Here is a 21741-nt window from a genome sequence, read left to right as displayed (position 1 = left end):
ATTTCAATGAATCTCAAAGGATCTAGGAGTTTTCATAGATTTAAAACTTAAAATTCTTTTTCGTTTTTCGTGGTGGAAATTAGTGAATCGTCATTCACTTACCTTCAAATATTCTGCAATTAGGGTTACGGCATCCCTCTCCCGAGTTGTAGAATATTGTGTTGGGTCCTAGCCTTAGTATCTCATTTGGGTGATTTACTAAGGACTCAATCTATCAACTAACTTGAATTCGTTTTCTCCCGTATTGTAGATGTCAAAGTTCGACAACTATGGTTTTCCCAAATCCCGTGGAACAAGCTTTCCACATGAAGATGGTATTCCACGATTCAATCGAGGAACAAGAAATCATGCTTCACTTCCTCCTCCTCCTCCTATTGTTCTCCCCAACCCACAAGATCGAAGAATTGAAAGGTTCAATATCACTAAAGCCCTATTGGAAATGAAACATGAAGATGGTAAACCCGTGTGTGCCCACGTTCTAGGAATGAAATCACACATTGATAGGTTGATAATGTTGGGTGTGTCATTCCTAGATGAGTTGGCTGTGAATTGGGTTTTGCAGTCACTTCCTGAATCATATAATGAGTTCAAAAGAAAGTATTATATGATGAATCATGACGACAACCTCATTGACCTAACTTACATGCTCATTGCTGCTGAATCAGAAATGATTTGGCGAAGCAGTGGAGCGTATTTGTTGGGAAAGTCAACCGACCATGCTTCCGAGGACGTTCTAGGAGAACCGACCTGCGTTTGCTGCCAAAAGAGAGGGCGTTGGATACAAGTCTGCCCAAAGAGCCTGAAGAGTCCAGAAGATGGGAGAGTCAAAGAGTATGGTTGTGCTTCAGGTAAAATCCACTATCTAACTCCATTAAGTTCCTATTCATTGATGCATAATGTGATAAGATTGCATTTGAATGTTTTACAGGATCGGTGAAAAGAAAGGAAGCTTGGTGAAAGAACAAGATGAATCTAATCACAAGGAATGGATCTTGATCGCATGGACTTGAAGATTAGATTTTGAGCTTAGATAGTTATGATAGAGTTGTTAGAAATTTTCTTTTGAAATACATAGTTTTCAATGGATTTTGCATTGTAAGGACAAATGTTTTCCGCTGCTTTTATAAATAAAATAAATTTTCGTTTGACTTATTTATTTATTTATTTCCTTGCAATGAAATCGTTATGAAAATTGGTGTTTGCATATTTCTACAACAAATGGATATGATTCTTATTTATGGTGTTTATGGAAAAGTCGAGAATTTACCAAATAGGGAGAGTTTCTCATCGCCCAAAGTTTCAATTGGACAGAAATTTGGAATCACGCAACTTGGTTGCACAATGAATGAGAAATTTCATATTTGGAAATTAGACAAATTCATTGACAAAGTGTCAAGTGAAGGACTAAGAAATCGAGCACACAATGTTGCGTGTTGATCAAGACCACCATAAGAGTAACAATGATATTCGTCATGATTTACTAAAGGTTTAGTAAATATGATTATACTTACAAGATTAAGTGTAATTTTGAATTGATTAAAGGGTTTAGATCAATAGCAGAACGAATAACAAGAATCAAGTAGGCAGAGAGATAAAAGTTTCTCCATTCTAAAAAGAAGGGAGAGTACCTTTTATGCTTTATGATAGGTCTTAATGATTAAGAACCATATCTCAATTGATCCTCTAAGTGAGTCTTGGTACAATTGTATGTCCGAGAAGAGGAATCAAGAATTGAAGAAATGGTTAAATCAAAAAGTCAATCATACTTCGTTCCAAAAACAAGTCTTAAAGTTAAGATTGTGGCATTGAGTGAAAAGGTATTAAGAAGGTTTGTAACTTTCATTAAATGTGGAAAGTTGTGATGTCTTGGATAAGACAAAGACCAACTAGGACCAATTTATGAAGTGTTTTGGTAAAAGCTACACTAACTCTTGAATATTTGTTTGTCAAGAAATGTTTTGGCAAGAGAGTCGTATATGTCAAGGAGTCAGTGGGAGTCTTAATGCTCTTGAAAGGTTTCAAGAACAAATCAAATAAACCTTATCGATCATCACTAGCACACGAGTTGAGGTTTACAACCTATCGTGATGACATCATTTTGTTTCTGTGCCAATCCAATCAAGTTAATTATGCATGAGAGCTCTATGAATTCTCATTTTGAACGCATAAAAGGCAAAGCACCTTAATCAATGAAAGGTACATTGATAAGAAAAGGTGAGCTGCTTAACTACTTGGAAGACATGGTGGGCAGCTGTGCTACCATAAGGCAAGAAATCAAGATTAAGAAAGTTCGGTCCATATGAGTTTGAATTTGTCGTAAACTTTAGTTTTAACAAATTCACATGGAAAAGAACATATACGCTGCTCAAATCTAAGTGTCATAAGATTTCCTCCTTCATGAAAATGATTGTTAAGAAATGCTTTCACTAAGAAATATTTTAAGAAGATAGTGATTGTAAAATTGCATTCTCGAATTCGATTATGGTTACGGTATCCCTTTCCATAATTTGAATTGTGAGGTTTGGCAATTAGTCTTAATTGTTTAGACACACATATGAACTATCGAAGGCAAATGTGTATAAGTTCAAGAACCATTGATAAAAGATTATCAAAGCACTAAGTATTAGAAACATGAACTTAAGAAATTCAATAAGCATTGTTTTTCTGAAAGTTAAGATGTTTATGAATACATGTCGAAGCTAGTGGGAGCATAAGTGTTATGTTTTATAATAATCATCAAGATAGTGGGAGCATAAAAGTTATGATTGTATGATTATTAAGGAAAATATTGCAAGATTAGCAATATTAATTATAGAAAACAAGAGTCATACTTTGCAAAGTCGCAATAGTTGAAGAGTTGTTTTGCTATAATTAAGGGAGAGAATATTATGCTTCATTTCAAATCTAAAGGTTTAGGTTGAGAAATGTTAATAAAATTTAGTCAAAGGTATAAAGTGTGTTCTTAAAATTTCGATTATGATTACGGCATCCCTCTTCACAATTCGAATTTTGAGAACATAGCAAATAAAACATTATGCGTCGTGTCCCATACGCTTCGGGTATAGGATCGATTGCAAATGTTTTAATGTTTGACCATTCTAAAATTTTCCAAATGTCGAGCGCATTTAGAGGGAAAAGGGACTAGAATTGGTTTTGACTAAAATAATTAAACAACTATCAAAGGACAATCCAAGTTCGACGAGGATTGGTCGCTTGTGAGTAGTTGGAAGTATAGTATTGGAAAATATGGAAATGTTTCCATATTGGATGGACCGTATCTACATCATTACGAATAGATAAGATTCTATTAAGAATGAGTTGTCATATGGAACATATGGAAGTGTGTCCATATTGGGAATTGAATATTGAGAAATCTATGACTAGATTAGAAACTTCTATGCAAAAGGATGTTCAAAGAATGTACTTTGAGTGAGAGACATCACATCTATGGAATTGTCTTGTAACAATCTCCGAAAGAAGACTTTGTAATATCATGGCAATAGTCTTAGTGACTTTGGGGCAGTGACATTACGAAAGGATCGTTGCATAAGAATGTTAGAATCTAGCATATTCTATAAGTAGCAAGAATTTGATATTCTTTTACTTATGAAAAAGGATTTGGAGTTGTGAAATGAGAATGATTGGAAATGTGTTCAATGTGATCTATTTCACAAAGTAAGAACCATAGGTAAACATTGTGTGCATGCTAGGAGCATGGGACAAGTGTAGTAATTCAAGTAAGAAGTTGATTACCCGAAACGACAAATAATGAGTAATCGATATGGTGATAAATAAAAGGAGTTTTATTTATACTCAAAGGTTTGAGGCCATATGAGATTAGTATTATTCTTGTGTTTCACATTTGCATGTTTTGACCTCCAGAATAATTGAGTTTATTAAGAATAATCGAATTATTCAAACGGGCCACAGTCGTTCATATGTTGGAAGTAGATATGAATGAAGACTGTCGTGAATTGGTGTGTGGATTGTCTAAAAGAGTATTAGACATAAGCAAATGTTTGCTGCAACGTTCATGAGTGCTTATGAATGTGATTTGAGCATTGGATTAGACCCACGCTCGCTTGGATCACTCCATGAATTGTATCACGAGTGATTAGTGAGACGATAACATCTTATATTCTTGAAACCGAGATGTGTGAGTTGTATCTTGCAAATCGGTTGCACATTGATAATATGTAAACGCACTAGTAACATGGTGTTATAAAACATATTGTTGTGTGTGATTCGGTGCGTGAGTGCAAGCAAGCATTGTATCAAAGTTTATCCGTTCCTTTTATCCAAAGTAGGATAAAAGCGATATCTTTGGGCCCCTCGATGGTTTAGTGATGACAAACGTAAATGCTCGGCCGGGCTAGGGCTAATTTGATTTGTTCAATTAGTCAGTCGTCATAAATTAGAAATCGAGATATAGTACAAAGAGAATGATTTGAAATCATATCTCATATGATATCTAGAATGGAGGAATATATGATCCCTTATCTAAGGACACGCGTATTTGATATGATCAGAGTTGACAGCGGCTTTGGAAAGCTACGATTGCAGATCAGGATCTGAAGTCATACGCAGAATAGTTGTTAGACTTATCCAAGTGGGAGACTGTTGGATTAGTGTCTAAGTCCATAACTATTTTGGTATGTACTTGACCCGATGGTGCATGGTCCTTTTGGGTTGCCTTCACCAAAGCAACTTGATTGGAGAAATAAATAAAGAGAGAGAGGTTATTATGATTTATTAATATGTTATAAGAATAATATATTAAAGGAGAAATCATATTTGTTTAATTAATATTGGTCAATAATTAATTAAGAATTAATTTTGTGATCAAGTGTAATTAATTAAACTAGAGGGGCTGAATTGTAATTATGTGATAGTTACAAAATAAGGTAAGAATTATCTTATATATATGGTGAACGAATTTGAGGTGTAAATCTCTTAGAATTTGACTAGGATAAGGGTTTCTAAGACTTATCTTATGGCTGCTTGGTGGGCAAGCAACTAGATAAGGATAAGGACTAAAACCCTAATCTTTACACCTATATAAACCCCCTAAGGCATAGGAATTCGTCTAACCCTTCCCAAGAGGTCCTAAGGACGAATTCCTACCTCCCTCCTCTCTCCTTATACCTTCTCCACTTGCTTATGGTGTTTGTAAGCCATTAGAGGAGTGACACTTGTGACTCTCAGCTTTCCAAGGTCAATTAAAGGAGGAATTGGATTGTTATTGCTATATAACAATCAAGTTATGTTCTTAAACCTAATTACATGTTAATATTGATTTCCATATGCTAGAATTAGGGTTCAAATTCTTGGATTCAAAGTATGTACAATAGAGAAACCTAGATCCGAGCTTTAGGGTTTGTATGAGCTTTAGGGTTTGTGGAGAGAGGGGAAAGGCTTTGGCCGAATTAAGAGGGAGAGAGAGAAGAGATTAATCCTTGAAGTATGTTGGCTAAAAGCTAATGCGTGGATGTATGTAGGGTATTAGCTTAGTTATTTGTGGTGTATTATTGAGGTGTCATCTCCTTTTTCCATTACATTCTCCTTTTTTTAAAGCCCAATGGGGTTCTCGGCCCAAATAGGAGCTCCAATAACAAATCATGGCCCATTAATGCTAAAATAAGGTTTTTCGGCCCATTAAAGCCTAAAGGAGGGGTTATCGGTCCATTTGAGCCCATTAAGAAAGTCTTGGTCCAATAAGGGTATTGGGTTGAGAATTTATGGGTTATGCCCCAAAAATTATTGGGCTTGGCTTATTGGATCTAGTTTTGGGTTTGAATCGCAATATATGAAAGTATGAACTTAAAGGGCGTTGTAGTTTGAATTTTTCTAGCTGGGTCCTTGTAAGTTTACATGGAGGAATCATCTTGTACACAGATTAAGATCTAACCCTACTTTGCTAGTTGTGACAAATCCACATGACGAATTTTTGAAAAAGAGAAGAAAGAAACATTAGATCACCAGGGACCAATGGTAAAAAACAAAGTGGAACATACTTACCGGGTCAGGACATCCCCAAAATCAGCGCCCTAGGTTGTTATATGTCCACGATGTTCGAACTATGGACCACTTTCTACAGAAGCACATCACCATTGTCGATGGAGAAGATGAAATCACAGAGGGGAGTGATCGATGGAGAAAATGAAATCACAGAGGGAGTGATCGTTAGGGCTTGTTGCTGGAGATGAGAATAAAGACGTTGTTGTCTCTTTATGGACTAAATAATAAAGGGGGATACATGAATGTACTAAAATACCCTCAAGTGATAGGGGTATGAGTAAATTAACGGGATCTTGGTAACGGCTGTTAAGTCATTGGACCAAACTCGCAACAAAACGAAACTATTGGACCATCCTTGCGAGCCAAACCCATTTTGGACCAAACTTGCTAGTTTTGACATACCACGTGGACCAAATTTGCAATTTTGTCTTCTTGAAAGGTTTTAGTTTATTTAGTTTTGAGGTTATGTTTCATATATTTGTTGAAAATATGAACGTAAAATAAATTAATAAGATATAGAAGATAAAGACATTAATCATTTTAAATAAACTTAATGGTTGAGACATAAGGACGTGTTCAACAATGAGCTTTTGAAAGTTTTTAGAAGCTTTTAGCTTTTTAATAAATTAACTTGAATTAAAGAAAAATTTCGTCCCGAAATACGAGTTTAAACATTTTATTTTAAACAAAAAACCTTAACCAAAAACTATTTCAAATAACATTTAAAAAAAGGGATAATGACTTGAGAGGGTAACGAACTTTCAATTTTTATCATATTTACTCACTGAGTTTTTTTCATGCTTGATTTACCCTTGAATTATTTGAAATTGTTCACATTTTACCCTTATGACCGGTAAAAATTTGTTACCCTTTCAAGTAATTATCCTGTAAATGGTTCTAAATGTTACTAAAAATCAGTACAAGCAAAATATGGAGGTCACAAAAGTGAGGATGTTGTAGTAATTGTGTGATATACCTTTATTGTATAAGGTATAAAAAAACAACACTTATAAATACAACATAATCGACTTCAATCACATTGAAACTGAAGGAAAAAAAGGTATAACTTTATTGTGGTGGTTTTAGACATATACTTAGGACATAGATGACGGTTTTCACTCCAGATGGTGGAGACGGTCGTTATAAATCGATACTTTTCTTCATAGTTATTACTTGCATCTATCTTTTCTATTTGTATGTTGGTTCTATATGTACTTCTCATTGTGCTCTTTTTGATTTTCAATCTTATTTTTAGTTTTATTGCTCGTATATGTGTACTTTTGCCTTTGTGAAACTTGTAGCACCTGATTCCTAGTACGTAAAAATTTATCTTAGTGTTTTCATTTTTAGCCTTGGACTCGGCGAGTTGTAGGTCCGACTCGCCGAGTAGAGACTGGATCCGGAACATGTTTAAGTTGGCGACTCGGCGAGTCCATATTCTGGACTCGGCGAGTCCCCGCTGTCTGATGAAACCCTAAATTTCAAGGGTTTGCACCCTATTTAAACCCTCTTATCTGCCCCCAAGCTCGCCCCCTTCACCCTCAGAGCTCTATACTTCGTTCAAACCTTGTTCATTGTGAGTTTGAAGCATTTTGGTGTGTTTTCTTGAAGATTTAGAGAGGAAAGGAGAGTAGATCAAGAAGAAGAGGAGGAGGCCAAGCATCTTTGAGCTATCTCAGTGTTTTCCTTAAGGTATAACTCGATTTCCCCTATGTTTTCATGCTTATAGTCCCTTTTAGCTCCATGGAAGTCCTCCTTGAGTTTTTCCCCAGGCTTGATTGTGCCTTATGGTTTGTAATAAGTTATTAGCCTCTAGATCTAGGTGTGATTGAGCTCCAGGAGCTTAGATCTACTGCCTTTATGGAGCCATATTGCATGAAAGCCCTAGATCTACTCTTTTGGTGCATTTTGAGCCCTAAAACCTTTATTGGTGATTATTTACATGTAAAGTTGGAAACTTTACGTGTTATTCGTGCCCTAGAAACCCAAATCTATGAATAGCATGAGCTGGATTCAAGCAGAATCGCGTGTATAGTATTTGCATGTGGCCGACTCGGCGAGTCGTTCATCTGACTCGGCGAGTCGAGTCGCGAGTCCCCGAGTTTTCCCCCTTTTTGTGTTTGCGGGGTGGAGTGGTGAGTCGTAGGATAGGACTCAGTGGGTCGGAAGCTAGACTCACTCGTGAAGTAACTCGACGAATCAATGCCATGATTCGGCGAGTTCAAGGCAATCTTCTTGCCTCAAGAACAACTCGGCGAGTCTCAACATAGAGTGTTCTTCGGATGAAGATGAACTCGGCGAGTTGTTCATACAACTCGGCGAGTAGGATGAAGGACTGGGGGCCTTGGGTATAGAAGGAGAACTCTTCGAGTCAACGCCTAACTCGACGAGTAGAGACGGATTTATGGTCAGGCTAAGGGAAAGGGACTCGGTGAGTTGGCAAGCCAACTCGGCGAGTCAGGTCAACTGGCAGTTGAGTTTGACTTGGACTCTTGGTTGATTAGGGGTAAAAGGTCATTTTACCCTGAAGTCGGTTAGCAGTATTTGACTAAGGGTTTTGTGGGAATTATAGCCGGAGGATTTCCGGAGCGGCGGCAGCAGCAGACAGTCAGTTCCCACACAGATCAGCAATTACTTTGAGGTGAGTTTCCTTCCAGTAGTAACGGGTCTAAGGCACCAAGGCCGGCCCGTATAGACGAGATGTTAGCTTTAGAGTGTGGGCCGAGCCCGTATCTCTTGGTTAAGTTGATTATGTTATATGCCAGCATGATAGAGTTGTCTATACTCGTTGTCTGTGTGATACTTGTATGTTATGGGTTAGCGGCTGAGTGTGGGCGAGGCTTGTATCTCTCCGAGAGTGGAGTGTGGGCGAGGCCCGTACCTCCCAGATAGTGGAGTGTGGTCGAGGCCCGTATCTCCTAGCTAGCGGAGTGTAGGCGAGGTCCGTATCTTCATGAGTGTCGGCGGGGCCCGTATCTCCTAGCTGTTCATTGTATGTTTGTATGGTATGAGGTATTATGGGGGAACTCACTAAGCTTCGTGCTTACAGTTTTCAGTTTTGGTTTCAGGTACCTCTTCTTCGAAGGGGAAGGAGCTGGCGCGGTAGCGGAACATCACACACATGCTTTACATTCCGCATTATGATATCACCTGGGGATTTGTACTCTGACACTTTTATGTTTTACAAAAATGTTTTCCAGACATGCAACATCTCTTGTGAAATGATATGATCGTTGAACGTTTTATTCCTAATATTTTGCTAAGTACATGTTCTTAAAAATGAAATTTTTGGCTCGTATTTTTGGGATGTTACAAAACTCTACTGATTATTTCTTCTTTGTGGGTTGGCGTTTCACTTATAGATGAATAAAGAAACTCTAGTTAAACGTTTATCTCATGAACTAGGATTTAAAGTCATGGACTAAAACATGGTTATGTGGTACGTATTCTATTCAGTAATACTCTTTACAAATACAATACAAAACAAATCGTAGTAAATGAAATCAAAATTATTAATCTAAGTAATTTCTACCGGCATGCAAAATAAACTAACTGATTATTACAAAAATGGATAATGACTTGAAAGGGTAATAAACTTTCAAATTTGTTCATATTTAGTCACTCAATTTTTTTTCGTGTTTGATTTACCCTTGAATTATTTGAAATTGTTCGCGTTTTACCCTTATGACCGGTTATAAGGGTAAAACGCGAATAATTTCAAATAATTCAAGGATAATTAAAACACAAAAAAATTTCTATGACTAAAAATAACCAAAATTGAAAATTGTTACGCTCTCAAATCATTATCCAAAAAAAATCCATGCATGTTATAACAAATTTACTTAATTACCTTTAATAATCATTATCCTATTCAAGTACTTTTTTTGGTATACTAATCGTATGTTTTTATATAGTCTTGTACATTTTAAAAGTTTTAAGCTAATTTAATACTCATATACAAATAAAAATTATAGCTTCTATCTTTAAGTAATTTTCTCAAAATCTCCTCCAAGAACCGATAATATGATAACCAAAACTTTGCATGAACCATCGATTGTAAAAATATAAAGGAATGGAAGGAATCTATTTAATGTATCTAAACACAGGACAAGGAATTTATTTTGATATTAAATTTAGATTCACCCGCCACCCCACCTCTTTCCTTTCTCCCTGAAATATCTCAAATCCTAATTCCGACTCCGACTCCTATGACCGGTGTTTCAAATCCGACAAAAAAATCGGTGGATGCCACAAACTCTTCTTAAATCACATTCCCATCTCCTCCATTCACGGAACCCTCAATTCCTCCTCCACAGATACACTTTCTCATCCATATCGATTGATATATGTTTATCTATCTATGTACGACGACGAGGAAGAACCCATTTGATCTCCAAGACGGTTTGATTCGAAAAAGAAAAATAACCCATTCCGATCGCTATGTGTGTTTTTCGGAGCATATGTTATGTAACCCAAGATCAACCTACATGATCTTACACGTCTCAGTTCTTGAAATCATCTGGTTTGGATTTGGTATTTTCCATTCTTGTATTGAAGGTAACAGTCTCATTTAATTACGTTTCAGTTTTAATACTGGGATTGAAGTTCATCTTACCATTAATTTGTTAGCGATATTAAACTAAATCCCATGGCGACATTGGAGGTGAAGCTTATACAAGCACACGCTCTGACTAATAAAGATCTTATTGGGAAATCTGATCCATATGCCAAGATGTATATAGGCCCTGAGCGTGGTAAAACACAATCCAGCAAAGTTATTGTGAGTTTTCTCTATTCTTCAATGTAGGTCTTTAAAGAACAAAAATGGATACGTATTGATTACTTTCTATTCAGGACAATGATTTGAATCCCATTTGGAATGAACATTTCGAGTTTGTAGTTGAAGATACTTCCACCCAACACTTGGCAGTAGAAATATATGATGATGATGGGCTTCAAGCTTCAGAAGTCATTGGTTATGCTAAAGTAAAGCTCAGTGAACTCGAGCCTGGTCAAGTGAAGGATGTGTGGTTAAAGCTGGTAGAAAATTTGGAGGACCCTAAAGAAAATGAAGACCAAGGAATGGTGATAAGTCTAAGGCCCTTTTAGGAACCGAAAGTAATGTAAATAAGACAAAAAATATAGTTTTTGTCTTATTAGGTTATGCATATTTTGTCCTATTAATGTCAATAAGACAAAAACTACATTTTTGTGTTCTATTAGGCTTTGTAGTTTTTGTCTCATTCATATTGGTCCTTGTCTAATGTAAACCAAATGCAGTACAACTTGTTGTGTTCTGTCTTGTATAACATGCAAGACCTAATACAAAGTTTTTATTTATTTGGTGTAGGTGCGCTTGGAGCTCTTATATTGCCCAAATGGTGTGAGAGCATTGTTTCTCAAAGATGGTGAACATAGTGAGGTAGTTGAGAAGAAAAAAAGATTGCTTATAAGAGGAGTGTTATCCGTGACAGTAATATCTGCTGAAGACTTACCGCCTGCAGATTTATCGGGGAAAGCCGATCCTTTTGTGGTACTCACTATGAGGAAAACCCTAACCAAACACAAGACCACTGTACGCTCAAATCTCTAGCGTTGTTTTATGCTTTTCTTTTTCTTAAGAAAAGAGTTAGATGCAAGATTTGCCAAAAACTTATTTTCATTGATTTGTTTATTATATTATCATTCTTGATTTGTAGGTTGTGTATCAAAATTTGAATCCAAGTTGGGGTGAGACTTTTGACTTTGTTGTTGAGGATGGTTTACGCGATATGCTTATCGCAAACATATGGGATCATGACACATTTGGGAAGGTATGTATAAAATCTTCATGCATCTTCTCTTTGATCAACGATAAGCTCTTCATAAACTATGTTTTAGGGTGATAATTACATAGGGACCAAAACTATAATTTACAAAATTAGAGGGGCATACTCGACGCTCTTGGTTAGTCCCTTTAGCTATTAACAATGCTAATTGTATTTGTTTTTTGTGTGTGTGAGGTTTGCAGGACTTCATGGGCAGATGCATTTTGACACTAACAAGAGTTTTACTAGAAGGAGAATATAAAGATAGTTTTCAAGTTGAGAATGCCAAATCTGGAAAACTTGAATTAAATCTCAAATGGTCAGCCCAACCGATAAATCGCAAATCTTAGTGATTTTACATTTGTCGAATTGCTACAAAATATCTATCAAAACTTATATTCAATAAGTCACCAGGGTACTAAATGTTATAAAATATTTATATGAATAATGTTCAATAGATTTACTACAAAGATACATAAGGTCTAGTACAATTAGTAAGATACATAAAAACTCCTATTGTGTCGAGATATGATACTTTTGGACCAAATACTTTTTCATTTTCCCCACGAGAGTGAATTGATCATTGTCAATGTTGAGTGATCTTGCAACCTTTGGAGTGTTTGAAGGATTGGTTTTGTCCATATTGAAACGTTTCAAGATTCTTTCGGTATAATTTGATTAATGTACAAGTATTTTGATAAGCATATGCTCAATTTATAAACCAAGACAATATTTTGCTCTTCAAATTCTTTCTTTAAAACTTAATAACATCATTGATTTCTTTATTCATTCACATACCGTTTAGATCATCAAAATAGACAACTATGATAGTATAACTTGATTTTTTTCCTTAATGAAGACGCATGGGCAAATAATATCATTTGCATATACTTCGGTTATCAAGTTATCACATAAAGGATTATACCGCATGTTCGATTTGTTTTAACCTATACACAGATTTTTGTAATTTGATTGAATACATTTAATTCTTGGGTTTTGTACCCTATGTTTCAGGTAGTTTGATTGTTTGGGGTTTCATATAGACATGATCCATACTAGTTTTTTGTAACATCCATAATAGGAATCTCTAAATTTTGGAGATTGCTAAACTGATAAAGTATCTAAAGCAATTGCATCTATAACTTGAAAACATATTTCCTCATAATCAAATTATGGTCATTGAAAGAAACCTTCCTTTGTATCTCAAAATTTTATCTTTTTCATTTCTTTTATTTATTTATTTATTTTGTTGTATATAAATATATCTATACCTCAATGGTTTCACAACTCTAGCTATGGAAATAATTAGTTCAAAAACCTTTCATGAGAGAAGTTAATTCAATTAACCTCCATATCCTTTATCACATGTATCATGATATTTCGTTTATATTTTCCAATTTATTTTGGTTGCATAGTACTTCTGTATGACCATAACCAATTGTAATCACCTTATTAACATAATTTATTTTTTTCCATGGGAAGTTTTATATTTTTTTGTTTCTCTGAAGGACACTTTCCTCACGATCAAATGTATTTTCTAGTTTCTATTAGGGTTGTTCATAATATCTTAAACTGAAAAACCGACAAAAGTATCAATTTCTAGGTTAACTAGTTTTTTTTTTTTTTCAAAAAATTAGGTTTAGGTTCAAAAAAATTAACGAAGTGATAGTTTTGGTTACTCTTTCTAATGGTGTTTCAATTTGATTAACCCTACATGAACACTCTTATTCTCTACTCCTTTTCTTTTGTTAGGATTTTGTATACTTATAACGGAATGATATTCCATATTTCACATATATTTTAAACTTTTGAGCGACTTCATTATCTATCTGTAATTTCAATTCAACTTGAAATTGACAATCAAGTTGTCCATTTGTATCAATAAATGATTTACAATTTCTTGCAAATACGATTATTCTTCTAACTTCCCCCTCACGTTGTTATCAACACAAACAACAACATTAATAATAGTAACTAAAAATGGTATTAAATCACAAAAAATGATCAAAACGTTTAATATCAATTTGTGGGTGTTACATACTTACATTACATTGATCTTCTAACCTTTTTCGTCCCTATAAAGCCTTTTTATGTTTTTCGTCCCCCACGATTGGTGCAAATAAGATTTTGTGGTTGCTGGGTGACTTATCCTAAAAAATGGAAACAAAAGGGGGGAAGAAAGAAAAAGACAAGAAAATCACAAGGGCATCATCATGTCATCTTCAACTTCTTCTCAACAATCACGCCTCCCAATTGCACAATCGGACGCTGCTCTTACCAAATTCGTCTTCGCTATCAACCAAAGATAGATCCCCACGCGTCTCTTTCTCTCGCTGTAACCCTATCCAGCTTTTAGGGCGCAAATTGTTTCTGAACTTGTTTCAACTCGTATCGTTGCAGCACAAACGCACAAAGCTTCGTCTGTTTGTGTTGTTTCTTCTTGTAATTTGGGTTTTTAACTTCTACACCCGGTTTCTAGGGTTCTAATCCTCCCGGAGCTGTTTGGTTCGCTTAATTTCAGTCGAAGACGGTCGACTATGGACGATTGTAATCGGTACCGGTGATTTCGTGCTACCTGAGCTCAGTTCAGAAGCTATAGAGGACAAATCGAATTCATTCTGGTATCAATTCATTACATCGATTATTTTTGTTTACCGATTGCATTGAACTAACATATAAAAATATCTTCTTTCTTTTTTCGTGTTTCTGTATATTATGTGTTAATCCGTGAATTGTGTTTTTATCGAGTTGATTAGATGTGATTTCGTTCGTATTATGATTTATGATACTTTCTTGATTCTTCAAGAAGTGATGCATTTTGCGGAATGAATATTTGCCTGCAAAATCCTAAAGTGTCAATGACTGTCTTAGATTGGTAGCAAACTATATCAATTTTGAACATGGAAAGCGTTAGGATTTGAAGTTTAGGAAATCCAGTGGTGATTAACTAACTGAATCAATTTGGATTCTTAATCCATGGTTGATGTTAAGTAATGAAACCCTAGAATTCATGATTCATTCTTTTTAATATCTACAGGAAATCAAGATCTCTATAGTTGTTTTCTTGTGTTTTCAGGAATCATCATGATGAGCATTAAAGATTGGGTTTTATCACAGCTAGTTTCAAACTCATTGTCCTCAACAAGACCATTATCAGGGAGTGACAGTTTCTTTGAAGAACGCCCTGCTAACGAGTTCAACATTCATGGTATGACGCGTTTCCATTTCCTTCATATTATTTCCATCAAAGTTTAAATTCTCCTTTATGCAAAGCAACAAAGTAGTTACCTGTTCAACCAATTGAAACATGGATGCATTTAAGAACCCCTCTTTCCTATTCACTTCTCAGGTTCCGCTCAAACCGCCACCTCACCACCACCAGAGGCGGTGGCAGATGTATCACAACCGCCCATTCCCAACCAAGAAACCCCACTTCCTACCCCTCTCCGGCCACCCACTTTTGAGAGTTCCCATCAACCTCAAACTCTTCAAAAAAACATGAATCCATTGGAAAAGATCGAAAAGCTTCAAATCAAATTCTTGCGTGTTCTTCATCATCTTGGCCACTCAACAAACGATCTTATGGTAGCCAAAGTTTTATACCGTATACACTTAGCAACTTTGATACGCACACAAGAATCTGATCTCAAAAAAGTCAATCTCAACAGTGATAGAGCTAAAGCTATAGCAATACAACAAGAAACATCCGGTCAACCGGAATTAGATTTCTCATTTTCAATTCTAGTGTTAGGTAAAACCGGAATTGGAAAGAGTTCAACCATCAATTCCATACTTAACGAACCAAAAGCCCGGACAAACGCATTCCGACCTGCCACCGATCGTGTCCAGGAGGTTTCCGGAATTGTCAACGGAATCAAGATTTCTTTCATTGATACCCCTGGTTTGTTGCCTCCATCACCAAATACAATTGGAAGAAACCGAAAGATTCTTCAAAAAATCAAGAAACGTTGCCGAAAATACCCTCCGGATATGGTTTTGTATTTCGAACGGCTTGATGTACTTAACATCGGTTACAGTGATTTCCCGTTACTGAAACTTGTAACCGAAGTTTTCGGGAATGGAATTTGGTTCAACACGATGCTTGTAATGACGCATTCGTCCTCACCTCTTCCAGAAGGTTCTAACGGGTACCCTGTAACTTATGAATCTTATCTTACTCAATGCATGAATCTTATACAGCATTACATTCAACAGACAATTTCCGATTCGAAACTTGAAACCCCGGTTCTTTTTGTTGAAAATCATCCGGGTTGTAAAGACAAGATTCTTCCAAATGGGCAAAATTGGAAATCCCAATTCCTTTTATCCTGTCTGTGCACCAAAATCTTGAGTGACGTCAACAAGATTCTTGATTTCCATGAGAGAATGGAATTGGGGATTACGGGTTCCCCTCGTATTCCATCTTTACCCCATCTTCTTTCATCTTTTCTCAAGCATCATATCTCAACCCCAAATGAAGTAGATGAAATCAAGAACCTTTCTCTATCGGATTTTGAAGAAGAAGAACAAGAATATGACGAATTACCTCCTATACGAATCTTAACAAAATCCCAATTCAAAAAATTAACAAATTCCCAAAAAAACGACTACCTCGATGAGCTGGATTATCGCGAGACACTCTATTTAAAAAAACAATTAAAAGAAGAGCTACAAAGAGAGAAAACAGACGACAGGGACCCACCACCAGAGCCCGTGGTGTTACCGGATATGGCGGTCCCGCCTAGTTTCGACCCCGGTAACCCGCTGCATCGATACCGGTGTCTCGTGAATTCCGACCGGTGGCTGACTAGACCGGTTCTCGACCCCCATGGGTGGGACCATGACGTGGGATTTGACGGAATTAACCTCGAGGGTCAAACTCAAGTGAACGAGAATTTACACGCCTCGGTTACGGGACAGGTCAGCAAGGACAAACGGGAGTTTAACGTCCAGTCAGCGTGTTGTGCTGCTTACGTGGACCCCCGCGGGCCCACTTATGGCGCTGAGGTGGATGCTCAGTCTTCGGGTAAGGAGATGGTTTACACGGTTCATGGCAGCGCGAAGGTGGGGTTTTTGGGAAGAAATGTGACGGAATGTGGGGTTTCGTTGATGTCGTTTGGGGGGAATTGTTATTCGGGTGTGAAGGTTGAAGATGGGTTGTGGGTTGGGAAGAGGGTGAAGTTTGTGGTGAATGGTGGGCGGATGGGAGGTGGTGGAGGGGCGGCGTATGGCGGGAGTTTGAAGGGGGTGGTGAGAGGGAGGGATTATCCGGTGCGAAATGACGAGGTTAGCCTTATGGTGACGGCGTTGTCGATGGGTAAGGAGGTGGTGGTGGGTGGGAATTTGGAGGCGGAGTTTAGGGTGGGGCGAGGGACGAATTTGTCCGTGAATGCTAGTTTGAACAACCGAAACATGGGACAGTTGTCGATTAAAACAAGTAGCTCTGAACATTTAGAAATAGCTTTGATTGCAGGCGTCTCGATTTTTAGGGTTCTTTTCAGGCGTATGGGATTGGTTGGTACAGATAAAGATATGCCCCAGTCATCTGATATCAGCTGGGCTGACTGACTGATATCAGACTCGGGCATATGTATACCGGAGCAGTGACAGTGTCTGCTCCGGTATGATACAATACAGTTCCATTTTTGAGTTTTTTGGGGTTTAGTGTTTACTATAAAGATAAAGGATTTGATATTGTTTGTATCAAGTGAAATAATTGTAAATGATTATTGTAAGAGAGACAGAGAGAGTTTATCTAGGAATTTTTATCTGTTGCTATTTGGTTCTTATGACCATCTTTTTGACTATTTACATAAAATCATTTCCGGATTACAAAATTGCTCATACCATAGAAAACTCAGTTTTTCCTTTTCGAAGAAAATCATGTATTGCGTAATGTATAAATGTATGTTACTATATATGTGTGTGTGCTCTTATATGAATGCATTATGCAATATAGATGTTTTGTGGTGGGCAACATTGAAAAAAAGGAGTTCCATGTTTTTGTGGTGGGCGGATGGGAGGTGATGGAGGGGCGGCGTATGGCGGGAGTTTAGAAGATTGCACTTTAAAAATCTAGGTAATTGACAGTAAATATTGTTTTATATCCGAGCAAATTGATGTGGTTAAATACATCAATAAATTATTGTGGCTTGATCATGTCACTTTTTGTTCGTGTAGCCACCTATGAGAAGGGTGTTTCTCATCCTCCTTATTTGGTTGAGGGCACATATACACAATCAAATTCACATTTTGCTTCAAAAAATTTCTTTAAATAACAAACTATATAGGTTTTTATAAACTTTGCTCTTTTAATTGTCATATGAACAAGAATAGAACATACTCTCATATGCGAGGGTACTAGTTTGCTTATAAAAAAAACACAACATTATAATCTCTTTCGGTAAATGTACATAACCAACCAAAGGTAAAATTTGATTAGTATCACCAAAAGAAACGGCCAACTATATTCAGGTTCAAGTGTTGTTGCAACATCTCATAAAAAAACACAACACCCGACTCGACCACATACATTATATAGTTGGAAACAAGAAAAAAGAAAATCAGATTTTGTCAGTCGCTTTATAAAAAAGCATTTTCTGAACATAAAACATCATATACCCTTGAACACCCCTGACAATACTCTCATTAACCCTAGTCACCCAACAATCATCACACTTATACCACTCATTACTCAACCTCAAATACGTCACATAATGTCCCGCATCAAGTTTCCCCGTATGTGTCACAACCGCAAACAACTCAAACTCAGAACTGAAATCCTGTTCCTCATTCTCATTCCCACTCCCGTCAAACGCAAATATCCGATTTCCAAATCTACCCCTCAAAATAGACGAAGACAAATACGGAGACATGTCTAAAGAAAACGGGAACTGCATGTATCTGTCGACTTTTCGTGACAGTTTTTTAACAGGGGAGTGTTCGAATCTTTTTATGTGGAAACATGAGACTAATGGGAGTTTTCTTATGGACATTTGTTTTAAGGATTCTTGTCGGATTTTACATCGTTGGCAGAAGAATTTCTGGTCTGAATCCGATCCTAACCGTTCTGGTCGGGTGAACTGGTCTAGACAACCGACTAGTGTTGGTGTTAGTTGGGAGTCTGTTTTTGTTTTTGTTTTTGTGTTTGTGTTTCTTCCGGAAGGTTCCGGAGGGATGAGATCCAGTGAGATGTCTATGCATGGGTCGTATGTGGTGGAGGTGAACCCACATGCCGTGCACATGACATCCGAACGTAGGATTCCCGAGAATACACGATGCGCGATACAGCACTCTCCACTACCTGTTAAAAAAAAAATTAAAAAATTAACAGAAAGAAATAGTATCCTACTTTCATTTCTTTCTATTATAGTTAAAATCTACATAATTAGCAAATATGAAGCAATGTTTTGCTGATTATTATTATGGAGAAAGTTGATTACCAATATAGCACATCCACTAATCCTGAAAAGTGAAAACTAGGATTTTTGTGCCACATCTCTATTTAGGAATTTTTTTTTTTTTTTTTTTTTTTTTTTTTTTTTTTTTTTTTTTTTTACAAAAGGAGTTGTCATCTAGTGGAAACCTTGAAGTTGAACTCCCTCCAGGCTCCAGCTAATCTGTATCAAAAGATAAAAAGATCCTATCAATGGCCAGCTGGGATTAAAAAAAAAGAAAAAAAAAACTAAGAGATGTGACACAAGAAAACCCTAAGTGTTCCTAATGGTTCTAAAAACTGTTTGTTTCGGTATGTGTTTCTACTATAAACACCTAATAAGTGATATGACCCACATAAATAGTTGCAAATTTAACACAAGAAGAAGAATTGACTTCACCTTGACTATGACACTTCTTCTCATCTTTCTCCACCTTTTCATGGATCCCATCAAGCATGGAAATGAAGAACTCATGAGCATCCTGCATTTCATAATTTGCCAGGTTTCCTGCGTGCTGCCACCAACTGGAAGAAGAAAAAAAAATCAAAAATTGAAAGTAATAAGATGATGAATAGTGCATTTATTCTTTTAAATTCTTAATATTGCCCAATAGGAATCTGCAACTTATTGTTTTTTTTTAAAGATGGATTATGACAGCTACAATATTTGGTACAAAAACATTAGATATGACCCACATCAAGATAGACTAACCATTTTTATATTGTAACAACCTCCTACTAGATTTCTTTTATCTTACTTTTTTGATTTTGAAGCACTTATACAATCAAGAAGAATAAGAGAAAAACAAATTCTAATCCTGACCTGTATAAGAACCTTGCAGGGCTATAGGGTTTCCGATCACCAGAAAACACAGCAGAAAACAACGCATCTGTATCACAGGCTAAACACAGCCTCTGTGGATTTTTATTCTTTCGTTCGTGAGCTCCATTCTTCTGTTGACAAACGAACCGGTTGTGTCGATCGCTCAGGAAATAATTCCGCAGTGGAGGTGTGTGCAACAACGCCTGCAATACAGAGTTCATAAAACAAGTGTTTCCAAGATTGTTTAGCCCTTTTAATCCCACAGGAAAGTTCCAATTCGAAGATGTATCTTCGTCGTTTCCCGGCAACAAGGTTGAGTTGCTCCCTAACAATGCGCGTTCTCTTGAATCAGGGGTCCAAGGACGATAATCCACGCGCCGACGCTTTCTTAGATTCTCCGGTGGTGGTGCGCAAAGCGAGTTACATCCGCCTAGTGTCGCTGCCGCCGACTGCGACAAGACGATTGCTGAATCGAAATCGCGATCGTATACCTGGTCCCCGCACGAACGACAGAACAGCTCCGCTCGATCCACGTCGATGGAGATCTCGTGCTCGTGATCCGGCGCGTGTATCTCACAAACAATAGCAGGACACGACACGCACGCGTAGAGCCGCAGTGACAATTGTCCACACGCGCCGCAATGGAAGATCTCATTAGCTTGTCTCCGCACAGAGGCGCGTCCCAGCGGCCTCACTTGAATGCATTCCAGTAACTTACCAAACGCCGCCACCCCTCCACCAGCCTTGAACTCCGCCAAATGAGAGCACGGCGGTGGAACAATCACAGCCGTAGATTGATGTTGCTGATTAGAAACAAAAGAACGGTCATGATGGGTCCGGTGGTCCGAATTCGACGACATTGTTGTTTTTAATGTGAGATTGTGAAGTTTCGTCGATCTGATGATAAAGATCACTAATCAATCAACACAAATCGACATTTGAATAGATCGATTGAATGCGAATGCGAGCGTTAGGGCTTTGAAGTTCAGAAATTTCATATCGTTGAGTTCGGATTTTCAGATCTATGGTTGTCAATTTCGAAACTTTGCAATGAAATTGAGAAAAAGATGGAGGACTCTTCACGTAATTTCCCCCAAAACGTTCTAAAATTAGGTTATCATATGATCCATTTTTCTTGATCCAGAAGAGGGCGGAGAGAGATTGGAATCTTGGATGAGATACACTACTCCCACTCGCTCAGGAATCCACACAACTCACTGGACACGACCCAACTCGGTCTATTTTATATTTGGATTTTACTTCAAATAAAATTTCTAAAATCAATAAGTTCTGGCAAAACATAAAAATCGTCATTTTCTCTTTACATTAATTTGGTAGTCAAACATTCAAAAAAAAAAAAAAATGTAAACATTAAAAAAAAATAGACCGTCTCGAAGAAGTACGGATCAACTTCTAATTAAATTCATTTAAATGTTTTAAAGTTTATTATTTTAATAGGGGTAAATGTTTTTTTTTATATACGATCTATCATATTAAACTATGTCATTGTAATTTTCATTGGCCAATACAATCCACTTCCGCCACCACACACCATCTCCCACTGTTAGCATCCACTTCCAACTACAAACACTACCTTCCATCGCCACCATTAGGGATATACAAAATCGAACCCGAAAACCCAAAAACTGACGAAACCG

At 37.0% G+C, this 21741-nt stretch overlaps 3 protein-coding genes across 4 annotated transcripts; 2 read left to right on the top strand and 1 right to left on the bottom strand.

The window, feature by feature from the left end:
- The first annotated feature begins 10322 nt into the window (after window positions 1-10322).
- LOC145069320 (synaptotagmin-5-like) lies at window positions 10323-12522 on the top strand. Its single transcript, XM_079016252.1, has 6 exons — window positions 10323-10575; window positions 10648-10798; window positions 10873-11103; window positions 11369-11593; window positions 11718-11831; window positions 12029-12522. The coding sequence occupies exons 2-6, from the start codon at window positions 10667-10669 to the stop codon at window positions 12173-12175; spliced, it is 849 nt and encodes a 282-aa protein (XP_078872378.1). The 5' UTR covers window positions 10323-10575; window positions 10648-10666; the 3' UTR covers window positions 12176-12522.
- Window positions 12523-13957: 1435 nt separating this feature from the next.
- On the top strand, window positions 13958-17662 carry TOC90 (Avirulence induced gene (AIG1) family protein). 2 transcript variants are annotated; one of them, XM_079014000.1, is made up of 3 exons: window positions 13958-14446; window positions 14882-15033; window positions 15175-17662. In XM_079014000.1, exons 2-3 carry the CDS (start codon window positions 14910-14912, stop codon window positions 17391-17393), a joined length of 2343 nt encoding a protein of 780 aa, XP_078870126.1. In that variant the 5' UTR covers window positions 13958-14446; window positions 14882-14909; the 3' UTR covers window positions 17394-17662. The 2 variants fall into 2 exon arrangements, with proteins under 2 accessions (XP_078870126.1, XP_078870125.1); XM_079013999.1 differs by having other exon boundaries at window positions 13959-14446; window positions 14902-15033.
- Window positions 17663-18223: 561 nt separating this feature from the next.
- On the bottom strand, window positions 18224-21325 carry LOC145066723 (ubiquitin C-terminal hydrolase 22-like). The gene is made up of 3 exons (XM_079014002.1): window positions 20084-21325; window positions 19661-19785; window positions 18224-19128 (listed from the first exon to the last, which is right to left on the bottom strand). The coding sequence occupies exons 1-3, from the start codon at window positions 20941-20943 to the stop codon at window positions 18389-18391; spliced, it is 1725 nt and encodes a 574-aa protein (XP_078870128.1). The 5' UTR covers window positions 20944-21325; the 3' UTR covers window positions 18224-18388.
- Window positions 21326-21741: the final 416 nt, after the last annotated feature.

The sequence above is a fragment of the Lactuca serriola genome, chromosome 8 (genome assembly GCF_051521515.1).
Source record: "Lactuca serriola cultivar US96UC23 chromosome 8, Lser_US96UC23_V15, whole genome shotgun sequence".
Lineage (NCBI taxonomy): Eukaryota > Viridiplantae > Streptophyta > Magnoliopsida > Asterales > Asteraceae > Lactuca > Lactuca serriola.
This window is presented reverse-complemented; position numbering and strand designations above follow the sequence as displayed.